We start from the raw sequence: 25,314 nt of genomic DNA, 5'->3' as shown, positions 1-25,314 counted from the left end.
CAGGCACCAGAGCCCTGTTAAAGTAAGTCCTATTCTGTGGAGTGGGCCCCAGCACAGCTGATCTTCCACAGTGGGCACAGCCAGTCTTTGCAGCCAATGAGCCTAGGCATAAATCCCTCCCATTGACATGTCAACAACAATCAAGTCTCAACTACAACAGAGGGTATACACAGTCCACATGGGGGCACACCTGGAGTGTCTAGCTTGGGTGATCAAGGAGACTATACCACTGGACCCTACAGGACACCTACTACATAAGGCCACTCTACCAAGCCCAGGAGACAAAGTAGCTCTACCTATTACATAGAAACAAACACAGGGAGGCTGCCAAAATGAGGAGATAAAGAAACATGTACCAAATGAAAGAACAGAACAAAACTCCAGAAGAACACTAAACACAATGGAGACAAGCAATCTACTAGATGTAGAGTTTAAAACACTGATTATAAGGTTGCTCAGTGAACTTAGGGAAAGAGTAGGTGAAGTTAGTGAGGACTTCAACAAAGAGACAGAAAACATAAAAAACAAAACTATAAGACATAAAAGAGAGCCAGTCAGAAATAAAGAATATACTAATTGAAATGAAAAATACATTACAGGGAAACAACAGTGGAGTAGATGAAGCAGAGGATCAAATCTGAGATTTGGAAGATAAGAAAGCAGAAAACACCCAATCAGCATAGCAAAAAGAAAAAAGAATCCAAAAAAGGACAGTATACGGAGCCTCTGGAACAATTTCAAGCACACCAACATTCACATCATGAGGGAGCCAGAAGGAGAAAAGAAAGAGCAAGGACTTGAAAACCTATGTGAAAAAATAATGACAGAAAACTTCCTAATCATTTTCTGATTCCTGGGGCTTCCTTACAAGTTTCTTCCTAATGCTTGTGTTTAATCCTATCTAATAAAAGACAAAAAGGGTAATTAACCATACCTCCACTATGCTTCCCATTGGCTAATCAGGGTGATATGCAAATTAACTGCCAAGAAAGATGGCGGTTAACTGCCAACAAAGATGGTGGTTAATTTGCATATGTAGGCGCCAAGCGATGGAGTGAAGCTGGCTGGCCCCAGGCAGGAGCAGCGAGCGAAGGCTGGCGTGGCAAGCGAAGAGCAAAGAGGGGGGCCCGCCCGCCACGTGCCGTGGCCACCGCCACGCCCCCGGGGCCGCGCACGGCAGGCTGGGGGCTTAGCTAAGGCTTAGTGCATACTCCCTGGTGGCCCCACAGCAGGGCATCCTGGCAGCCTCCTGAGTGAGGCAGGGGCTGCAGGGAGCCATGGAGGGGCAGAGCAGGCGGAGCCAAGTTCCCAGGGGTCTGAGGAGAGTGCTTGACAGGAGCCCGGACTGCAAAGAAGGAAGAGGAAGCGGCCACAGGGAGCTCTTCCAATCCCCCTGCACGGACACCCTACCGCAGCCCCCATACCCCTGGGGGATGGGGAGGCTGACCAGACAGGAGAAGGCCCAGCCTTGGGGGAAGCTGCAGCCCATATCTCTGACTCCCGACGTCTTCCCCTGCCACCCCCGCCAGGGGTGCCCACAACAATAGCACGCCTGCGACAACCTGTCAGCATCCCCGAGGCACCCGAGGCCTGTGGCCTGCCGCTGCTGGGCCCCCTCCGCTGGGGCTAGGCACGCCTCTCCTCCCTACAACTCCAGACCCGGGTGGAGGCAGGCCTAAGCAGCCCCTCAGGGTTAGACTCATTCCCCCCAACACCCCTTCCCTGACAGCAGTGGCGCCATCTCTGCAGCAGAAGTGCACTGAACCTTGTCGGGGGTGCAGCTAAACCTGCCCTCCTAGCCCACTAAGCAGTCAGTTGGACATCCCCCCAGGGTTCCCAGACTGTGAGAGGGCACAGGCCACACTGAGGGACCACCCGCCCCCCAGTGCACGAATTTCATGCACTGGGCCTCTAGTAATAATAATAATAGTAGTGGTTACAGTATTAATAATCCTATATAATAAAAGCCTAATATGCTAAGTGTCTGGTCTTCCAGTGACTGGTTGACTGTTCAACCAATCAAAACATAATATGCTAAGGCCACTCAACCACTCGCTATCATGTGCACTGATCACTAGGGGTTAGACACTCCGACTGGTAGGTTAGGTTGATGCTGGGTGAGATGGGCTGTAAATGCCCTGGAGCCCTCCTGCAGTCCCTCCCCAGCCCCAATTGTGCACTGGTGGGGTCCCTCAGCCTGGCCTGGCCCCTCTCACAATCTGGAACCCCTCAGGGGGTGTTGGAGAGCCGGTTTCAGCCTGATCCCACAGGCCACTCTCCTGGGGAGGGCGCCAGATGCAGGGCTCATGGCTGGCAAGTACTGCTGCGGAGGCAGGAGCCTCTCCCAATTGGGACTGATTGGGCGGGAGCTCACAGCAGGCACAGTGGGGCCAGATGAGCAGGAGCGGCAGGTAGGAGCTGCAGCTGGCATTGGACTCTGGGTTTCAGTGTGATCCCCGCAGGCCATTCCGAGGGACCCCACCCATGCATGAATTTGTGCACAAGCCTCAAGTAACAATAATAAAATACAATAATAATTAAGATGAGCAGCAGCATATAATGAGTGCACCAGAAATTGATAAGCAACTGACACCTATTATTTAATGCAGGGGTGTCCTTATTTTACATGCAGCTATTCCTGAGGAAGGGTCGGGTCACAGCTTTGGGAAGAGGCTGTATGCTGTTCACACTGGGGATCCTGGAGGCTTTGCTGTGCTGTCCACAAAGTGTTGAAGATGTTTTCAATTTCTAAGTGACTAGTCTTAGTAAATTTCATTGCAAGTTTTAATCAAACACTTATTTCTGAACCATGGGAATTCATCTTTCTTTTAAAGTAATTTTTTATATATAATGTTATTCATTTAATTAAACTTGACTTGAACTGGGAGACAACCAAAATGAGGTTATGAAGGAAACTACTTTTTTAACTATGAAGAAAAAATAATAGGATGAAATAAGGAGTCTTTAATAAGAATGAGACAACTTTGTGAACCATTTGAAACATCTCAAAATACCTCTTACCTTGTCAACTATAGACATGAAAAATGTTTTTCTAATATTTCCTAAGTCTCTAGAATGTTTTATATTTCCTAAAACTCTGTGTCTTAAAGAAAATAAATCCTTTTTATCACTTTTAGTTCTGTTTTTTGACCCATTTTTTCTTAAGCCTTTCCAATAATTTCTTTTAGTTTTTAACATCAGGAAATTATAATTTGCCTAAGAAAATTAACATAAATCTTTTATAAAATGGGTGTTTTCTTCACCTCTACTCCCCAACCTCCAAACAATATTTTGTCATCTTTTGGAATGTTGTGGGAGTACTTAGCTTACTTCTGGGGTAGGTAGGCTTGATGTTAATCTGCAGGCTTTTATGCGTCTGTAAAGCAGAAAAGCTACCTACACAGAAAGGCTCTTTGTAGCGGTAGACTGAAGACAATAGGAGCATTGAGAGACAATGAGGACATAAGCAGCACTAGCTACTGCTAAGAAACTCTTCTGTGAGGTATCTGGTGCTGTGCTAAAAAAAATTGATAACATTATAAAAAGTGCAACTCTTTTGAATGCCACTGAATTTCTTCCCTTTTGAAGAAATGTTTGACTATTTTTAAAAAACTTACAGATTTTCTGATTTAAAAACACTTTAAAGTCTCTACCTTCATAAACCCAGTCAGTTATTCCATTACTGATTGCATCTTCTCTTCCATCACGTGTGACCCTCTGACTTGGTGAATATGGATCATTTTTAACATAAATATCATTGTTCCAAACATATGCCTAGAAAAATAAAAAATAATATTGACATATAATTACATGATATAATATATTTTATCTTGAAGTTCAAGAAAACATTTATCAATTCTTTTATTTTAAAACAATATTGGTGTGCAAGTACAATGGTTACCTTAGGTTATTCAATTTGGGAAAAATGAAGAGTCATTTACTCCCTCCCCCTCATATTCTTAAATTATCAGTATACAAGCTACAACCCTAATGAATTTTAAGAATACTCTTAATATATTAAAAAGAAGAAGCTCACAACCACCACTATTTGGATGCTAACGTATATAAGAACACTGACCACTTCTATGGAATGATGTGTGCTTTGCATTTGTTCTTAGGGGAGGTGACTAAGGGAGTGCAGTTGCATGCTGGGAGGGAGAAGTTTAACTACAGGTAAACATTCCATCTTTCTGTTTAGATTGGGAATTTAACATTCTCTTAGCTCTATAGAACATGCAGATATATCTATAGTGACACAGAGAAGGTCATAGAACTAGCAGAAAGCAAGTATGCTTTAAAAACACCCACCCACAAACTATAACAACAGCAACCACTCCCCATAAAAACATGTGCAAAAAACCCCCAAACAAACCGAAAGCACAATAGAGATTAGAATTTAAGAGTTAACTGAACATTTTCCCATTAAATAAACAATTTCCTAAGAGTAGTTCAGAGACTTTCAGGAATTATGTTTACTATGTTAGACTAGTAAAATATTATTTTAGGCAATAATACTATATTTGATACTAAAGTTTTGGCTTCCTAAGTGTCTACTGAGCATCAAGATAACAGCTTCTGCATATGAGAGACTTGAACCATTATTCTTCTGATAGAAAAAAAAGACTCACTAACCAATTTATGACCCTCTGGTGACCATCTGATCAATTGTGTGTCATTTGGAATTCTTTCTTCTGTTATCAGCTGCCTGGAAAAAAGATAAAAGGAAAGAACTACCAAATGAATAAATCACAGTGTTTATTTTTTTTAATAATTACACTAAAAAAGCATAATATGTTTTTTGAGGAAGTCACTGACCTTTTATTTAAGTCATAAATGTCATATGAAGCTGTGTAGGAATGTCTCCATTTCTATAAAAGAAAATAAACATTTCAGGCTTCTGTGATTATGGATAGTTTTTCCACTTGCTATAGGAGCTCAAGATGACAAAGTAATAAAATGTATAATTCTCAAAGTTTATCTCTTCTTATAATTCTCTATTTAGATTCTTAGAATTTTGGAATTAGAAAAAAATCTTAGAGACCATCTAGTCCAAACTCCTCTGGATTTCATCTACAACCTAATTTTAACATCACCTTTGCCAAGGAGCCTTTCCAGGACCTCAGGAGGCTAAAATGCCACTTCCCGTGTAAACATTATTCCTAGCACTAACCACAGCATGTTAGGTTCACCTGTTGAAGAAGAATGCAAATTTTCACTTTTCAACCATTTTACTAGCAAAATATTTAAAATATCTATACTTCTAGCCCGGCCAACATGGCTCAGTGGTTGAGTGTCAACCTATGAACCAGGAGGTCATGGTTTGATTTCAGTCAGGGCATATGCCCGGGTTGTGGGCTTGATCCCCAGTGTGAAATGTGCAGGAGGCAGCCAATCAATGATTCTCTCTCATCATTGATGTTTCTGTCTCTCTCTCCCTCTCCTTTTCTCTCTGAAATAAATAAAAATATTTTTAAAAATCTATACTTCTATTGCTAGAGGTGATGTGGAGAAATGTCTACTTTTCTACACTGACCATAAAAATATGAAGTATTATAGATATTTTGAAAGCCACCTACCAATATATATTAAAATTGAAATACATATACTATCAATATTTTAAACAACCCTCTCAAGAAGATCAAAAATGAAAAGAAAACCAAATCTAAAGAAATCAGAAGAAAAGAAATAATAAAGGTAAAAGCAGTAATCAAATAGAAAAAACACAGTAGAGATAATTCACCAAAGTCAAAAATTGATTCTTTAAAAGATTAAAAAAATGCTAACATAGTAAGTATGAGAGAAAAAAAGGTATGAATGACAAATATCAAAATGGAAAATGATATACCACAACAGACTACAGACATTACAAGACTATAAGACCTTACTACAAACATTTTTTTGCTAATAAATTTTAAGTTAGAAAAAGGGAAAATTCCTCATAAAACAAGTTATTAAAAATAAGACAAGAAAAAATGAAAAATCTAAAGCAAAAATGGAAAAAAGATAAATATATATATATGATTACAGATTCATATTTATGAAAAAATGTTTATATGTGGATGCAAATGTAAACTTAAAAAATCATTTATCTGAATGTCCATCTCCCTTACCATATTCCTAGAGGGAAAAAATTATCTTCTATTCACCTTTAAAATACTAGAGCTTGGTCTAGTGGAACTGCATAGTTTGTATTCAAGGAAGAAACACAACGAAAAGAAAAGTCAGATTTTATCTAGAAGGATGAAATAGATATGAAATGTTACCCAAGGAGCCAGCTGTATAATGGCAGAGCTGAGACACAAGCCATGGTTCCTAACCTTGAATAATATTTCCCTCATATCATTTATCACCCTGTAACCTCTTATGTCAACAAATATTTATTAAGTCCCTACTTTTTGCAAGTTCTACATTCCTTTTTGAATCCTGGATTATTTTGACACACCCCAGGCTTGTTTCTGGGAACTCTCTGAGTATACTTGCTAGAGCCAAAAGGTGTGGTGCAGGCTAAAAACACAGAGATTTAAGAAGGTCTGAGATCATTTCAGGATGACAGATCCATCCCAGATTTTGAAAGGACACCCAACGCATTTGTAATGTTCACTTCATCTTTTGGAACAGACTCATCTATCTACACTAATAAAAGACAAACATGCAAATTGACCATATCTCCACTACACCCTAAGCCACGCCCACCAGACAATCAGAGCGACTATATGCAAATTAACCCAACCAAGATGGCGACCGGCAGCCACAAAGCTAGAGCAAGCAGGAGACTTGGCTGCCCCAGTGATAGAGGAAGCCAAGCTTCCCACCTGCCATTGCCGGCTCTGAGCTCCACTCAAGGCAACAAAGTTTCAATTATAGAAGATAAATAAATCCCAGATACCTGCTTTCAGCCGGCTGTGCCCATTGAGCTGGAGCGAGCAGGAGGCTTGGGTTGGCCCTGGCGATGGAGGAAGCCAAGCTTCCCACCTGCCCTGGCCTGCTCAGAGCTCCACTCAAGGCTACAAAGTTTTAATTATAGAAGGTAAATAAATACCAGAATAAAACAAAACAAAAAAAAAGGAGAGGCTGGGAGCTTCCATCGCTGGGGGGCTTGGCCAGCCTGGAAATGGCCCTCAGCCCCTCACCCAGACTGGCCAGGCACCCCAGTGGGGAACCCCCAGCCATCAGCCCCTCACCCTGGCTGTCCAAACCTCCATGGGGTGAGGGTCCCCACTGAGGGGGCTTGACCAGCCTGCAAACAGCCATCAGCCCCTCACCCAGGCTGGCCAGGCACCCCAGTGGGGACCCCCACCTTGAAGGGGGTGTGACCAGCTGCAAAAAGCCACCAGCTTCTCACCCAGGCTGGCAAGGCACCCCAGTGGGAACCCCCACCCTGAGTGGGATGTGACCAGCTGCAAACAGCCATCAGCCCCTCACCCCAGCAGGACCCCCACCCTGATCCAGGACACCCTTCAGGACAAACCAGCCAGCCCCCACCCATGCACCAGGCCTCTAGCCTATATAATAAAAGGGTAATATGCAAATTAACCCTAATAGCAGAACGACTGGAAATGACTAGTCACTATGAAACACACTGACCACCAGGGGGCAGATGCTCAATGCAGGAGCTGTCCCCTGGTGGTCAGTGTGCTCCCACAGGGAAGCTCTGCTCAGCCACAAGCCAGGCTGATGGCTGCCAGCACAGTGGTGGTGGCGGAAGCCTCTCCCGCCTCCTCAGCAGCACTAAGGATGTCCGACTGCAGCTTAGGTCTGCTCCCTGCTGGTAAGTGGACATCCCCCTAGGGCTGCCAGAGTGATGTATGACTGCCAGCTTGGGCCCGATCCCCCAAGGAGTGGGCTTAAGCCAGCAGGTGGACATCCTCCAAGGGATAGGCCGGGCTGAGGGACCCCCCTGAGTGCACAAATTTTTGTGCACTGGGCCTCTAGTTTAGGATATAAACATTGGCAACTATCCCCTGTGAAGTATTATTAGCTAAAACAGGCTCCCTATCTCTGAAGAGTTCATAGTTGAATGGGGGACATGAACAAGTGAATACAAGAAAAGAATCACAGAAGATTAAATAGAGATGGGTGGGGAGAGGTAGAAATCATAAATTGGGCCTTGGGGAGAGAAAAAGCCCTACAGAAGGTGATTCTTGGACCAAGTTTCAGTGGCAGAGGACGTTCACACAGAGAAGAGGTAAATGAAAGCATTGTAGCAGAGAAAAATGGAAGCACAAAGATAGGAAAGATCACGGAGTCTTCTAAACTGGATTCAAGTCTTGCTATAGACTGAATATTTATACCTCCCATCCCTAAATCATATGTTGAAGTCCCCAATGTGATGATATTTGGAGGTGGGGCCTTTGGGTGGTGACTAAAATTAGCTCAAGAGGTTGGAGCCCTCATGAATGCATTAGTTCCCGTATAAGAGACTCCAGAGAGATTCTTTGCCCTGACCACCATGTAAGGATATGCAGAGAAGATGGCCAGTTATGATCCAGAAAGCAGCACCTCACCAGACACTGACTCTGCCAGCACCTTGATTTTGACTTCTCAGCCTCCAGACAGTGAGAAATAAATTTCTGTGATTAAGCCATCCAGTCTGTGGTATGATGTTACAGCCGCTTAAATGGACTAAGATAAGTCTCTAAGGTGTAACAGCAGACAAGTTTCTCTCTAAGCTTCAATTTTCTCTTTATGAAAATGTCCACAATGACAACAATAATCTCATGTGAATGAGAATGCATGTGAAGTGCTCAGAAGGATGAAATAGATATGAAATAAGTGAAGTGCTTAGCAAGGCTCCTGGAATTATCAATGTGTGATAGGTGAGGCTACTGTTTCTAGCACATTAGGCAATGAGTAAAGATGGTAGGAGAACATCCATACCAGGCTGTATGGTACTTATTTATTTATGTATTCACTTATATTTTATAGCCACTTAGAAGTGATCATTACTTCTTAAAAATATCTTAGAAGTAATAACTGATCTTTCTGGAAGCACTAACTCAGTCCTGAAGTTGGATATAAAGAACACTGCATAGCAGACCTTCCAAGGAAATGGAATAAAATTAGACTAATTTTTGTTGTTCTGGATAGGTTTCTTGAGCATTAATTAGTCAAAAAATTTATGCTGCACAGAATATTCTATTGCATACTCTGGGAAGTAAAATAGAAGATATAGTTCTTTACTTTCAATAATCTTATATTTTAGTATTTTGCAATAAATTTATGAAGAAAGTAAAATAAGCTAACATGTTAGAGAGTAAATGGTGCATTGTAGGGGAACAGAGTGACAGAGGGCAATGTTAGACAGAGTGATCCAAACCAGCCTGGACCTGAATTACTAAAAAGGGAGAGCCAGTTGATGATTGGGGAAAGAAAGTTCCAGAAGAAAGCAATGGCAAATGCATTGGCCCATAGGTAGAAATGAAAGTAATGTTTGATTAAAATAAAAAGCTGTGTATTTAAAGGTTCTTAACTTTGGATCCTTGGGTCACCTGGGCGTCCTTAAATCTACCCATGCCTGGGCCCACCCATGGGTATGCGGGGCTAATTGGTGAGGGGTAGGTTACATGCATCTGTATTTTTAAAAACCTCCTCAAGTCATTCTAAGGGGCACACAGGAGGAGAAGCACTGGCCAACCATGGTGAATGCAGAGAGAGTTGGTAGGAGATGGGTTCTGATGGGCAGAATGGGGTCCAATCACACAGGCTTCTGAGGATGCTGTATTAGAGTCTGAGCTATTGGAAGCCAATGATAATGAGGATTTAAGCATAAACATGATATAATCTGACTTAAAAGGAGCTCTTGGATACTATCTGACAAGCGTGGATGGCAGGAGGAAGGAACAGAGTGAAAATAGAATAAGCAGTTAAATACACATGTATATTCCAGTGACATGACATAATACAAATTACCAGTGAGGGCTGTCCAGCTAAGGTCCACCAGGGAATACATCCATTAGTGCACTTCAAATTAGTGCACCTGCTGAGCTTGGCTACATAGTAAATTGAATTGGCAGTTACTATTCCATTTCTATCTTAACCTCACAGTCTTTATATGTTAGTCTTTAACATAGGCCAATGTTATTCAGTGGTTCCCAACCTTGATTGCCGATTAGAATAATCTACAGATTGAAAAAAATAATAGTGATGCTGGCTTCACTCTAAAGACTTCAATTCATTGATTTGAGAATTGAACTTGGACACTGAGAATTTTGTAAAACTCCAGTGATTTTAATACATAGACAGCAGTACAAACCACTGAATTAAACAAATAATAATCCATTAATAGGGAACAGATGTGCTAAAGTTGGCATAGAATTCTGATTTGCTCATAGTTGATAAGTTTAGCAGAACACAGTCATCTAGTCTTCATGTCCAGGAAATGGAGCCCAGCACAGTGAATCCAGGGTAAATATTATGATTGGGAGTCACCATCCCAAAATAGGAAACGGAATATGGGATGGTTTGCTTGGCCCGAGTACAGCAGCATTGGTGTTTGAGATAAGGTATTTATACTAATATTTATCATTTATTCTAGAAAACAAGCAGAGATGGAGATCCCCAGCTTTGTATTTTTTTCAGTGCAGGATATCTCTACAGGTTTTTGGTTTTTCTTACGTCTCACAACTTCCTATACTTCCCATACTGTTGTCAAATCCACGAATAACCAAAAAGCTGCGGTTAAAGTTACTGGTGCTTTGCAGCCATCCCAAACATGAACAGGATGTGTGATCAAACTGTAACCTTTCCATGAATGTGGGAGAATTTGATGTGGGGCTGGATGACAGGGGGAAGCTGAGTGTTCTTATAGGGATGGGGCTCCCCTTTAGAATGGGGTGTATATGGTGGGACAGGCAGGCTGGGGAGTGGTCTGGGTCACCTTGCAGAGTCTCTTCTGAAGGAAGAGAAGTTTAATTTTTTTCAAAGCAAATACTTATTGAGAGTTTTACTGCATGTAAAGCTGAGACAAAGAAAATAAGGGGTTATATTACTGGATGTTCAAGTCAGACATGCAAACTTACTTTTCAATTATAAGTTCTATTTTGTTATGTTTTTAGTATCTATATTATATTACCTATACTTTTTAGTATTTGCAAACACTCAAATAAATGCCTTTTAAAACATTTTTTGGACTTATGAATGAGAAGCATTTCTCCTCCGCAGGCTGAATTAATGAGTTTTTAGTGCCTGCTATATTACTAGGTATCAATCTTAAATGTACCAGTACATATCCTGGAAATCAGTTATAACATAACATACTCTTAGGATTCTTTAAATGTCACAATAAGAAAACATTTATGTTACCTTCATATAGTTGTACTCGAAGAGAACAAACCGTCTATCAGGAGATACTGAATAATCACTTATAGAATGTCCAAATTGATCCTGCCAATCAAGTAGAAAAAAGAACAATTAAACAATCCCAGTTAACTGCCATTTATTGAGCACTTACTATGTAGAGGGTATCGCTTTAGATATGTGGCTTGTGCCTTGGGAGCTTCCAATCTGGAAAGATGGCACATTCCTCCACACCAATGACCATGATGAAAGGTGGATGGTGATCAGGGTTAGAGAACCAGGGATGGAAAATTTAATTTTAATGAAGAAAAGACAGCTGTGAGGGTGGGGATTAGAAACAGAGAACTTTCTTGGTAGGGGGAACAGCATGAGCCAAAAGGGTGTATATATATAATTGATTTTTACAGAGAGGGAGGGAGAGGGATGGAGAGTTAGAAACATCGATGAGAGAGAAACATCTATCAGCTGCCTCCAGCACACCCCCTACTGGGGATGTGCCAGCAACCAAGGTATATGCCCTTGACTGAAATCGAACCCGGGACCCTGCAGTCCTCAGGCTGATGCTATCCACTGAGCCAAATTGGTTAGGGCAGGGTATGCATATTTAAAGACTGTCTAAAGGTTAGGTGTAACATGAATACTAGTACAGTATATGGTATATCAGACAAAATATAAGCTAAGAGGACATAAAATTATAAAAATAGCTAGGACTTAAATATAAGAAGCAGAAATATGACTATTTTTGCAGATGAATTTGCTAGAATCTTATCTGTTTTGTTTTTTTTACAAAGGTGCTCTGGTGACACAGTAACTGAGATGAGATGAGAGGGGTTGTCTCAGCCCTGGATGTGGGCAATGCAGTGATCTGGTCTATGGTATGGAGAGAGGGACACACATTAGAATACTCACTATCACAAGATGAAACAAGCCTTGAACCAGGACTCTACAGTGAAATGGAAATCTGAGAGACCCTTGAGAGGTTTTGTTGATTAGCTAAATATGGGGAGGAGCCAAGGAGGACTGGCTTGTAGGAGAGCACTATTTACTAAGATAGGGAACTCAGGAAGAGGAGCAGGATGCTCTCAGTTTGCTAGGAGAGTGAAGGGAAAATAACTAGTTTAGTTTGGGATACTGAGTTTAAAATGCCTGCAGACCATTCATATACAGAAACAAGCAAGCTATTAGAAACAGAGGTTTAGATCATGAGAGGAGGTTAGTGTTAAAAGTGTATACTGGAGAATCAAGGCCAGAAAGAGAATGCTGAGGTTGTGGATGGGCATGGACTTTATGCATATTTAAAGACTGTCTAAAGGTTAGGTGTAACATGAATACTAGTACAGTATATGGTATATCAGACAAAATATAAGCTAAGAGGACATAAAATTATAAAAATAGCTAGGACTTAAATATAAGAAGCAGAAATATGACTTTACTGAAGGAGAGCATGCAAAGTGAGGAGAGGGGCCAGCCAAGTGAGGAGAGGGGCCCTGAGGACACTTACATTTAGGAGTATGGGCAGAGGAGGAGGAATCGTCAAAGGAGACTAAAAAGTAGCCAAGGCAGGGAACATTCCAAGAAGGAGAGAAAGATCCACTGTGCCATATGCTGCAGAGAGAGTCCAACAGCATGAAAAGATAGTACTCAGAATTTAAAAGGTTATGAAAAAAATCCCCAGAATTTCCTTAAAGTATGAATTAATTATGTGATTAAACATACAAATGTACTGTTCTCCAAGAAAGTGGAGCTGTTTCCATGGTCAGCATTGAATAGCAAGATATTATTTTCTTGTTTGTAGAGATATTCATGGTCTAAAGAGAGAAAACGACCAGATCAATATTTCAAGTTGCTATTAAACATCTTCATAAGCTAAAAATTATGCAATAAAAATTTAAGATTCAAGTTTGCACAAATACTAAATAAGCATTTCTAAGTTTAAAAAAACATTAAGTGATGACTATTACACTGGTATCCATTCACTTGTCCATGATTTTTGTGAAATAAGCTTTCTAGTTTAACTCCCTTTGCACCCTGAGGTAGAAAAAGATTCTCTCCTATATGGTTTTAAAAAGCAAGAATATCTTCTCAGTACCATAAAAGTGCTCCACAACCTAATTGGAATGAATATAAGCATAAAAATCCGCCCCCTTCCCCAAAAAATCCTTACCTGAAATCCACCGCAAGTTGTAGTTCTTCATTCTAATAGTACTTTTTAAATAATCAGTTAGAGTGTAGGTCCTGCGATCATCAACTATAACATCATCTGTTGGTTGAAAAAAGAGCCAAATGTTTAGTAAGATGGAATAACCTAAGTTTTGCATAAAATAAACAAATGGGTCTCTACAATACACTGGTTACAAGATACAAAAATATACTCACAAAATGCAAAGCACATTTTGAAAGATTTCGAATTGGGTGGATGGAGTGAAAACGCATTTAACCATTAAAGAGTATGTGAGTGTGCGTTTCACCATATATTAGTGACTTTCATTATGAAGGTCTAGATCAGTGATGTTCAATCTATACCAATAAAAGGGTAATATGCTAATTAGACCGGATTGACCGGACATCTTCTGGATGTCCGACTTCCTTCCGGACAAAGCCATGATGGTGGGGGCTGAGGCAGAGACGATTAGGAGCAATCAGGCTGGCAGGGGAGGGCAGGTAAGGGAGAGATCAGGCCGGCTGGGGAGAAAGCAGTTAGGGTGATCAGGCAGGTGGGGGAACAAGCATTTAGTGGTGCAATCAGGCTGGTGGGGGAACAGTTAGGGGGCAATATGGCAGGCAGTACAGCAGGGGCGCAGTTAGGGGCGATCAGGCTGTCAGGGGAGCAGTTAGGGGCAATCATGCAGGCAGGCAGAGGTGATTAGGGGTGATCAGGAAGGCAGGCAGAGTGGTTAGGGGTGATCAAGAAGGCAAGTAGGTGAGCGGTTAGGAGCCAGCGGTCCTGGATTGCGAGAGGGATGTCCAACTGCTGGTTTGGGCCTAAACCGGCAGATGGACATCCCCCAAGTGGTCCCGGATTGGAGAGGGTGCAGGTCAGGCTGAGGGACACCCCTCCCCCCCATTCACAAATTTCATTCATTGGGCCTCTAGTAAAAATATAATGTAAGTACACTTTCTAGTGAGACTTATTAAAAATTTTAAAGATGAAATTAATTTTAACAGCATCTTTTATTTAACCCAATATATCCAAAATATCACCATTTCAATGTGTAGTCAATATTTAAATGCTATTACTGGGGTCTTTAACATTCTTTTTTAAATGCTACATCTTTGAAATCTGGTATATATTTTACGCTTACAGCATATACTAGTTTGACTAGGCACATTCCCAGTCAATAGCTGCTTTCTTGAGGCCCCGAGGTCTCTTTCAGTCCCTCTCCCAATGCACAGACCTTTAAGACATGCTCATTACCCAATTCAGGGATCTCTGGTTGTATGGTCACTTTTCCTTAACTTGGTGGAAGTTTTCATGAAACCTTGCCCTTGATTCTGTAACTCTTCAGCTGTTCTGACTCATCGGCCGTTACTTTTTCTATCTCTTGTTTTGACTCAATGTTTCTCCATTGACCTCTAAGGCAGAAATGCTTTGATACTCAGCCTTCAGCTTTCTGTGCTTCTCTCTATATATTATTCCTTCCAGAGAACTCCGAAGAATGTGACTTCCTGAATTTTAGGCATATTTTCCATTTAAATAAATGACAAAATCTGTACTCATTACCCTCCCCAAATACATTTCCCGTGCTGTGTTGGGGTTTCTTAGTTGACTTGTCCCATGCTTAATCCTATACCTACCTTATCTAAAAGTATTGTCTTCCTTCCAAAACTAGTTTTCCCTACAGAGTTTGTGTGGTTTTAAATTTTTTACTGGTGACCCAAATTCAAAATCTGAACATCATTTTTGATGTCTCCCTCTCTTTTACCATTATCCCCATCCACACAATCCTCTAGAGCAGCAGTTCTCAACCTGTGGGTCGTGACCCCTTTGGGGGTCGAATGACCCTTTCACAGGGGTCACCTAAGACCATCGGAAAACACATATATAATTACATATTGTTTTGTGATTAATCACTATGCTTTAATTATGTTCAATTTGTAACAATGAAATTGGGGGTCACCACAACACGAGGAACTGTATTAAAGGGTGGCGGCATTAGGAAGGTTGAGAACCACTGCTCTGGAGTCTTCCTGTGAAACCTTTTTTCCCAGGTATCCCTGGCATAGGTTTCTCTAATCCAATGCTTCCACTGAACAGCCACTAGAATGGTTTTTCTAAAATGCCACTTTCCTCCTGGCGATCTCTTCCTCAAAATCTTTCAATGATTTGCCACTGCCTGCAGGAAGATTCATACTCCTCAGCCTGGTATTTGTGGCCTCCACAATCTAACATGAGACTCCCTTCCCAACCTCATTTCCACTCTCTCCTGCATGAACCTTCTTACCTAGCTACACTGATCTGCCTACTGAACCCAACAGATCTTCTGAGGCTTTTCTGCCTCTGTTTCTTGGCCTAAGCCACTTCCCTGCAATGTCTTCAACTGCTTCCTTGGCTGTGGCAATGCTCCACCCTCCAATTCCCACCTCTTCACGGAAACTTCAATTCTACCTTCTCTGACTTTTGCCCCACACTGCTCATTTGGCTCTTGTAACAATCACCTGCACTGATAACTGTTTTTCCAGGCCTACCAGCCTACCTGTGTGGTCTCTACGCAGGTAGGCCATGTAGGGCCTTATGTATGTATGTATGTATGTATGTATGTATGTATGTATGTATGTATTGCATCAATCTTAGCTCCTAGCACAGTTCTATGCCATAGTAAGTAGGCACACACACAAAAAGGTTTTGTTTTTGAGTGACATAGGATATATTCCAACAAGCATAGTCAAGACAATGTGATTCTTCTTCCTCAACCCCAGATCTTCCACTGATGACAAACAGCCTAAAGTCTTTTTTTCCAAATTCTCTGCTGTTTCCACATGCAAGCAAACACACACTCACAAAAGCAACCACCATCATAATATTCCTACAGTGGCAATTCTTACTCTTTGGGGATTGTAAAGCTAGCAATACCTTCTCTAGTTAATTTTTTACAGCCTTTGGAAATGTTATTCTCTTATAGGAAATCCTCTTTCAAAATCTATTCTTAAGACTTTATTTCTTTTGATCTTATCACACAGTCTTGATTCTGCTTATGGAAGCTTTAGTTTTAAACAGATAAATTTGCAACACTTCGCTTCATTACTCCATGGATTTAAACCTAGTTTATTAATTAAGTAAAAGAGGTTTGTTTTTTTAGAAAAAAAAAACACCTTAGTTTTTTTTCAAAATTAGGTCTGCATTTCACCTCTGAAAGTTAGTAAGATATTTATGTTTGTAAGCAGAAATAGAGCAAATGAATATAACCAGCCTTTGGATTTGTCAACATTCAAACAAGAGTAAAGCCTTGGGCCACAGAAAATATTATGTGAAACTTATATTGGACTACAAAACTACAAATCTAGATTTGTCCACTAAATGCCCTCAGTTGTTTGTATTCATTCAATCAGTCTTTCATACATCAAGTAGCTATAAAGTGAGTACTAAAAATACTGTTGAGAATATATAACCTGCTACCAAGAGATATTAGTCTAACATATACATAACACACATCCCTAAATTAGTATAAATCAAAATATAAATGGTTATAGACATTCACAGTCCTAGTATTATCTGCTACTGCTTATGTCTAGATAGACCTATACTTACAGCCTACCTCACTTTTTTTGCATATACAGCAATGGACTGAATGTTTGTGTCCCACAAAAATTCATATGTAGAAATTTTAACCCCAACGTGATGGTGTTTGGAGATGAGGCCTTTGGAAGGTGATTAGGTCATGAGGGTGGATTCCTCATGAATGGAATTAGTGTGCTTAGAAAAGTGACTCCACCATGTGATGCCACAGGACACAGACCCTCACCAGACACCAGACACTGAATCCGCAGTGCCTTAGACTTCCCCATCTCCAGAACTATGAGAAATAAATGTTTGTTGTTTAAGTCACCCAGACTATGTTAAGCTGATACGGCAGCCTGAATAGACTTAAGTCGAATATATAAAAAGCAGACATATCCCCACAGAACATCTATCACAGATTCTTGGTTTTGTAAGAAGAGAATGAATTGAGTATCTCTAATAGATCACACATAGTATTTACTCAGGTTTCCCAGAATAATACAACTACATCTGAAATATTGTTAATTGAGGTAAAATTCCCTGTGCTGTCACCTGCTGCCCAGAGTGCTGCTCTTCTCACTGAGCACTTACCTGCCCTCCTCAGACACTGCTGGGTTCATTTTCCGTTAGGCCATAGCTTTTCTACAGCCATCCTCTCTACCATGCTCAGCCTCCTTTCTGCTCATAATGGGCCCAGCGTGATTTTGACCCATCTGCTCATGTTCCAGATATCAACATGGATGCCACACTCTTGCTTTGGCCCATGACACCCATGCCAGGCTCAGGTCCCCCTTGTTCTGTGTTGGTTCACTCTGCTCCTTTACAATGACCCTGCAAGTCAGCTTCCATATCCTGGCTACCCAGCCCAGAACAGCGCTGCTAAATTGGAGCAAGTAGAGCAACAAATGTTCCTTGTTTTTTGCCTTGCCATTTGATAAGCAGTGTGCATTGGAAGACACTTGTGAAACATCTAGCTAAGCGAGTTCTGTGAGATGTGAGTGCCAAGTCCAGGTTTTGACCTTTAGCAAGTTCACAGTTGGCTGCCAAGTTACAACCTATTCTGTCAAACAGAGGACATGCCCACGTCTCTCCTTCCTGTCTACTTGCTCACTGACAGGGCGCTGCTGCGGCGACAGATGAAGGGCTTTGGCTGCTTGTGTGGTTTTCCTGGTGGGCCTGGGACATGTCGTTCATTTGACTTATCAGTTCAAAGCACTGTGCTAGCCAAGTAGAGCAGTTAATCATATGTTATCCGTCAGCATATACAGAAACTCTCAGATTCACATTAAAAATAATTTAAATTTTCTTCAATTTAAAAATTAAAAAAAGGCTAACAACTTTATATTCTACTTCTTGGATGAGAGCAACCAGTAGGTTGAACCATAGGAAAATGCCATTTTTTATCAGTCAAAACTGCTTTAGCATAACAGCTTCCAAAATGATTCAACCTGAGGATGAATTCTCATCAAAGTGTGTGGTCATCTAATGAATCCTTGCTACGGGATCAAAATCATTTCTGAGAACAAGTAATTCCAGAATGGCAAGATCCAAGTGAGAGAGTAATGTCGTCCCATGGAATAGTCTTGCTTTGATCAGTTGTTCCTTTATGGTTACAGGATATGTTGAATACTTATATACTCATTAATAATAAACTTTTTTTTGTCTGTATTAAGCTATGATATATAATATTTCTATTTCACAAAGTTAAACTGTTTTAGTAAATAAGTGGCTAATGAAATATGCTCTTTACACCTTATAAACTCATAAAGTTATTAAACATGAGAAAAAGATATCTGGTTATAAAGTACTTGTGTTCCATACGGTAATTGTGGGAAACTGTTTATTGCCTTCACTATCTGATAAGCATAGACAGAAACCCCCCCCCACACACCCACCCCTCAAGGCTGGACGCCTTTGAAGCCCTAGCAGAGGTCAGAGCTAGGCGCCACCTCTGTTTGTCCAGACAGTGGTAGCTGAAACAACTCCCCCATTTATTATTATGTAAATCCTTGCTGATGGGCTAGTCTGCCTGTTGCAGGGGGGTCACCTGCCTAAGGGCTATGCTATGGGTGCATCCCAAATCAATAAAAGCTTGGTGAGGCCTGAGCACGGGAGGAAGTCCTTCCCCTTGAGTTGGACTTGCCTGCCTGGTCCCCCAATATTTCAAATTATCTCTTGTCTTTTCATATTCATTTGTGTGTGGCTCTGCTTCCAGTTCCTGAACCCTGAGCCACGCTGGATGTGGGAAGGAAACACTCAACATCTGGCGCCCAAAAAGGGAAAACAGGAAGTGAAGGTTTCACTAGAGCAAAAAAAGGAAGTTTCACCGAAAAAGGTGAGGAAGAAAGAATTCACCGAGAAAAGGTGTGGAAAATTCACCGAAAAAAGGTGGGGGAAATTCACCGCACACAATGCCCAGGATCAACTTCAGAAGTCTCAAGCTATAAGTAGGCTGGGAACGTTTTGGGGCAGGATTTGGTTTTTAAAAAGTAAGAAACTTTATTATAGACTTTTGATTTGCATGCTTAAGGAGTTAAAATTTTAGAAGGTAAACTCTTACAGTTTTTGCATAGAACATAACCTTTGGTTTCTTGAAAAAGGGTACATTAGATCTTAAAACTTTGCCAAAAAGTTAGTCAGAACTTGAAAAAAGTCAGCAGCAGGAAAAAAATTGCCTCCAAAAATTGTTTTCCCTTGTGGAAAATGGTATTTCATTTGCTAGAGCCTTTAGGAGACATCAAGGAGGATAGATCTCCTCCCCCTTGCACCCTCCGCTCCTTAAGAGGAGCAAAAAGAAAACAAAAAATGGGAGGAATGGCCTTTATGGCCCCCTCCATGTCCTAATCTTGAAATGTTTAATTCTCTGTGAATAGAATCACCTGTGCAAAAAGGCCACATTATAAAGAAATTGGAATATTAAAAGGTACTTTTTAAAATCAGGCTGAAAAAAGAGTGCCATGGTCATCTTAATGTGGTTTCTTGTCCAAATTAAAATCTTAATTTGTATTTGGAATCTACAATCTGTAATAAGAAATGAAATACCGCTGCCGAATCCACCTCTGGTGTGGAGAGATTCAAAGGTGGCAGTAAAAGGCAGAGCTATAAGCTCTCCCACAATGAGATTACTTAATGTTTTATTTAAAAATTACCAGAGAATATGTTTGGAACACCAAACTTTGGCTAAGATAACCTTGGGTGCTAGCCATGACTTTAGAAAGCGAAATAGGAAAAAATTTAAAATGTCTTTTTCTATTAAGCATGACTTTGGGAAAAATACACCATCTGAGTCATTTGCTGAAACTTCCCCCAAAGCAGGATGTGGGGAAAGGGAAGAAGGAGCACTTGGCGATCCAATATGGACGCCCCCTCCCCAAGTATTCTAAAATTAAAGTCCTTCTTGTAATTGAAAAGATTTTACAAATTCATAAATGCATCTGGGATTTCTGTGCACATGTAAAGGGAAAAGGCCAGTTTAAAAACGAGTGCACATAGTTTTGAGCTGAACTTGACCTTTTGCTGTGTACAGAATAAAAACCCGAGACTGTTTTGGCCTTAAAAATGTCGGAGATGAACCTGAGAAAGAAATGCAGGCTGGTTTCCGAAGGTGATTTAAAGTAGCTCTTTTGAAATTTCCCGCCCTGAGGCAAGTACCACCAGGAAGTTGATAGTCAAATTTACATGTGAATAGCTATGGGTTTGCTTCTTAACTTCCCCAGCAGGAAAATTGTGACCATTTTGAAATATAGCAGCTATGCCAGGCTTATTGGCTGGAAACTTAAGACTTTTAAGTTCAAATCATCTAAAAGTATTGAGATTTACAATACTGAAATGTTGATCTGAATATGCCTAGTATGAAAGCTAGATGATAGAAGTTAATCTATTAATTGAAAATGCCTTATATTTTATTTGAAATGTATCCTTAAATGTAAAAGTATTGATTTGAAAAATGCTAAGTATTTAATTTGCTACGTAAGATTTAAAGCTCTGAAAGTTTAAGGTCTCTTTTCTTGGCATTAAAAAGTTTAAAGCTACACCCTTTTATAATGGAGGGAGGGGTAGACCGCCCTTCCCCTAGCATGCAGGTAGTCCAATTCCCGCCAGCAGCCATCTTTAGGAATGTTAATTTGCATTTCAATGGCTACACCTTTTGCTAGCTGACCTTCCCAGAAAAGGTCAAGCGGCCAAAGGGTGGCTTCTTTGAAATCAGCTTTCCGCCAGTAGTCATTTTTTAATACCTACAAGTTTGCTTCTCAGTTTCCCCAGGCAGAAAAAACATGGTTTAAAGTTAGTTATTAGATTTTAAAATTTATTCTTAAAAATATAAAAGTGTAGTTAATCAAAGAACTGCTAATATTTAACTTGTAAGCTCTGAAAGTTTAAAGTGCAAATTGAATCAGGAGAAATTAATTAAATATATCTCAACTGAAAATGTTTTAATACAAAAACCAGTTTAAATTTAATTGATATTCTTTAAAATAATTATAAAAGGTATAAACAGCTAATGAAATTTCTGCTTGTCTGAATATAATGTTGGCCATCTATCTTTTAGGGATTTTGGTTTGCTCTTCCCTTGTTTATTGTGAGAATGAGGAAATCATCTTTTCTGTCAGAGAACAGGGTAGACAGCCGCCCCTTTGAGCTGCCTGACTTGGCAGCCGTCATGTTGGCCGCATGGCTTACTGCGCCCCTGGGGGTCGCCATCTTGGAACAACAAAGGCCCCTCCCTCTGACTTAGCCAATCACAAAAGGAATGTCTGCTTACTGAGGCAGGATGGGATTTCAGGGGTGGAGTTTTAAGGCTAAGTTTTACTACAGAAATGTGAATGGGGCAGAAAGTGTGCTTGCCTCTCGGATTTATTTGATACTATTTTTAATATATTTTTAATGCTTAATAAAGTAGCAATCATGGTCTTAATATAATTTCAGTGGTATGATAGACCAATGTTTTGAGCAGTTGGCTTTATAAGGGCCGACAATAGAGCTCATATCTCTTAAAAGGCTTGTAGATAGAGACATTTTTTAAAAGATAGCTTAAATTCTCAGTAGAACCACAGTTATACATATATCATAAACAAATTAAGAGTAATTGACTCCATGGTCAAGACTAGATCCTATTATGTTGAGAACTGTTTTTAAGTGTTGAAAATTTTTTAATTAGATATGTATTTGACAGTTTTTCCCGAGTGCAATATTTCAAAATATAATATGCTTGGTTGCATACGGAATTTCTGTGAAATAAAAGAAAAAATTGATTTATTAGTAGCAATGTCTTTATTTAAACTAACAAAAGCACCATGCCGCTGCATTTTAAATTAGGTTGGAGGTGGGGCAGCATTTGCACCTTGTGTATCAGGCATAAAACTTTACCAAATTTACTAATCTTTGTAAGCAATTGAATCCTAGTAAAGTAAAATTCTTCTAAAAAGTTACTGAAGGCTTCCCATGATCCCTCTGTATATGCAAATAAGCCAAAAGGGAGTGCTGTTTAAAAATATTATTTTAAATTTAATAAAAAGGAGGAATTTTAATATTTTGAAATATCGTCCACTAATATTTACAGGATAATCTAATGATTTGCTGTTAAAATACCAAATCTGAAAATAAGTACAGTCACCATAAATATTTAATGACTTTGACTTGAAATATATGGCCTTGCGGTACTATCAGTCAACATCCAAGAAGTAACCCTGTAGGTTACTTGGTTTAAAAGAGAAAGATTTTTCTTTTTTAAGTTAAAGTTCTCCAAGTGTAATCCAGCAGGAAGAGGATGAGCCAGACAAACAACAGCCCAGAGACCACCTGGGGCATGGTAAAGTGAAGTATGGTAACAATTAATTCAGGTAAAAACTATAAGTTTCATATGGCTTAGAAGGCACATTTTTCCTTTACCTGGGAAGGACAGCACAGCTATCCCAAGGTCAGAGGGCTCCAGTTAGCATGTCAACTCAGTGTTCTGGAGACCCAAAACTGTAATTTAGATAACATGCCTAAGTTTAACCTAGGTTACCCAAGGACTCTAGATAATGTGTTTACCCAAAACTGTAATTTTGATAGCATGCTGTCTCTGCTTCTGTAAATTGCTTTTCTTTTCTTTCTTTTTTTTTTTTTTTTTTGGCAAACTAGGTTCCTTATTCCAAACCTTGAGATAGCCAGTTTAAAATTAAGTTGTCATGACCTAGAGCAAAGAATATTCTTGCACGGTATTATTCTACAAGTTTCATTAATAATTTTTGATGCTTTACAACAATACATTGTACATTTATCCCAAAAATACTTACAAATTAATTCTTTGAATGTTTTAAGGACATGAAAGAACTTATTCCCTTCCACTGTGTGGAGGGCCCCTTGGGAAGGCACTTAAGCATTCTGTATTGACCTCTCTTGATTTTTTTTTCCCAAGAGGATTCCAATTGTCTACAGCTGTTATCTGAGTTCTCTGTTCATGCTGGAATCATGAAAAGCTGGTACCATGGATCTGTCTCTTGCCCAATGGCGTAAGCTGGGCCCTCTTTGGAGAAGAAACCTGGGTTCCCCATGATCAATGCCGGGGCCCCGCCAGCAGGCAAGAGGATCCAAAGGCAGTTGCTGGGCGTGGAGGCCACAGGGGCATAGGCTAACAAGGAGACAGAATTGAACCTCACATCACCCTACTTGGCCCAGAGGATGGCTGGTAATCAATGATGGGTAAAACCCCTCATGGAGGGGCGACCTAAGACAGGCACAGCCGGGGGCCAGTAGGAGAAAACTTGGGGTTCAACAGAGATGGGGCACAGATCCTCACCCCCCCCAATTGTGCAGGGGCTTGAACACTCACCCCTTCTGAGGGAGGTCTTCTGCCCCCATGGCTGCTGCGCTTCCCATGCCCAGCTTAGATCAGGAACCAAATAACAAAAAAGACTTGGTCCAGCTGAAATCAGTATCCAGATAAACGGAGGCTTAGCTAACAGACCCTATGTCTAAATCTAGCCTAACAACAGGAATGCTTGGGCCTCCTCAAGGATGTAAAGTGAGCCTTTCAATTAATATTTACAGTGTAAATTAAAATTATTGTTAAAATATTAAATTTGACAGTAAAATAGTTGTCAAGTTTTCAAATTAATTAAATTTGGCTAATTTGAAATAAGTTATTCAAAAAATATTAACCAAAATTTTCATTTCATGGCAAAATTGCTTAACATACAATGAACCTAAAGCAGTCATATTTTTGTGCAAAATATTAAAATGTATAGTTATCTAGACTGAATTATAAATTGTCCAAAAATTCTCCTAATAATTAAATCAAAAAAAGGGGGATAGTGGAAGAATACCATGTAAGGAAAATTATCCTGTAACTAATTACATCTAGAAAAAAATTTTTCATTTATACTGCTAACAGCAAGACACCCATGAAAAACATATGTGATGTCAAAATAAGCCAAAGGATAATATTTTGGGCAAATATAAAAAGGATTCCCCAAGGAAAAATTTCTTTATTAACCTTTGGTCGAGAATATGTTTGTATATTTTCAGAGAACAATTCCAAGACCATGTGGATTCCTGAAAAAACGGATCCCAGAGAGAAACTGACCAGATTGTTCCATCCACAAAGACAGGAGAGACAGTTCAGAGATGGAGATGGTGAAGACACCTTGCCATGCTAGCAGTCAGCAGCTGTGCCTCGCTGCAGGTGCCCAGGACCAAACCAGAGAGGACCAGACCTGCATTTGTCCACCATCCAGAACCAGCATTTCATTGCTGGCATGTATACATGAACTGTCGGACATTGAAACTTGGACTCAGAACTGTTGGACATTGAAATTGGGACTTGTTCTTATATGTTTATTTCTGGTCTGCAGATATAAGATTTTTAAGGAAAAAATAAGGGGGAGATGTGAGAAACTGTTTATTGCCTTCACTATCTGATAAGCATAGACAAAGAACCGCCCCCCGCCGTCCCCCCCCCCCCCCCAAGGCTGGATGCCTTTGAAGCCCTAGCAGAGGTCAGAGCTAGGCGCCACCTCTGTTTGTCCAGACAGTGGTAGCTGAAACAACTCCCCCATTTATTATTATGTAAATCCTTGCTGATGGGCTAGTCTGCCTGTTGCAGGGGGTCACCTGCCTAAGGGCTATGCTATGGGTACATCCCAAATCAATAAAAGCTTTGTGAGGCCTGAGCACGGGAGGAAGTCCTTCCCCTTGAGTTGGACTTGCCCACCTGGTCCCCCAATATTTCAAATTATCTCTTGTCTTTTCATATTCATCTGTGTGCAGCTCTGCTTCCAGCTCCTGAACCCTGAGCCACAAGGGACGTGGGAAGGAAACAC

At 40.5% G+C, this 25,314-nt stretch overlaps 1 protein-coding gene across 1 annotated transcript in view; it reads right to left on the bottom strand.

The window, feature by feature from the left end:
* The window catches only part of DPP4 (dipeptidyl peptidase 4), a 92,377-nt gene that overhangs the window by 49,142 nt on the left and 17,921 nt on the right, over window positions 1-25,314 (bottom strand). The window contains exons 3-8 of the mRNA XM_059704265.1: window positions 13,460-13,555; window positions 13,012-13,103; window positions 11,302-11,382; window positions 4,816-4,868; window positions 4,633-4,705; window positions 3,654-3,774 (exon numbers count right to left, since the gene is read on the bottom strand). Of these exons, the coding sequence (XP_059560248.1) occupies window positions 3,654-3,774; window positions 4,633-4,705; window positions 4,816-4,868; window positions 11,302-11,382; window positions 13,012-13,103; window positions 13,460-13,555 (516 nt within the window). The remainder of the gene's footprint in view (window positions 1-3,653; window positions 3,775-4,632; window positions 4,706-4,815; window positions 4,869-11,301; window positions 11,383-13,011; window positions 13,104-13,459; window positions 13,556-25,314) is intronic.

The sequence above is a fragment of the Myotis daubentonii genome, chromosome 7, assembly GCF_963259705.1.
Source record: "Myotis daubentonii chromosome 7, mMyoDau2.1, whole genome shotgun sequence".
Lineage (NCBI taxonomy): Eukaryota > Metazoa > Chordata > Mammalia > Chiroptera > Vespertilionidae > Myotis > Myotis daubentonii.
Note: the sequence above shows the minus strand (reverse complement) of the source record. Positions and strands in the feature narration are given on the sequence as shown.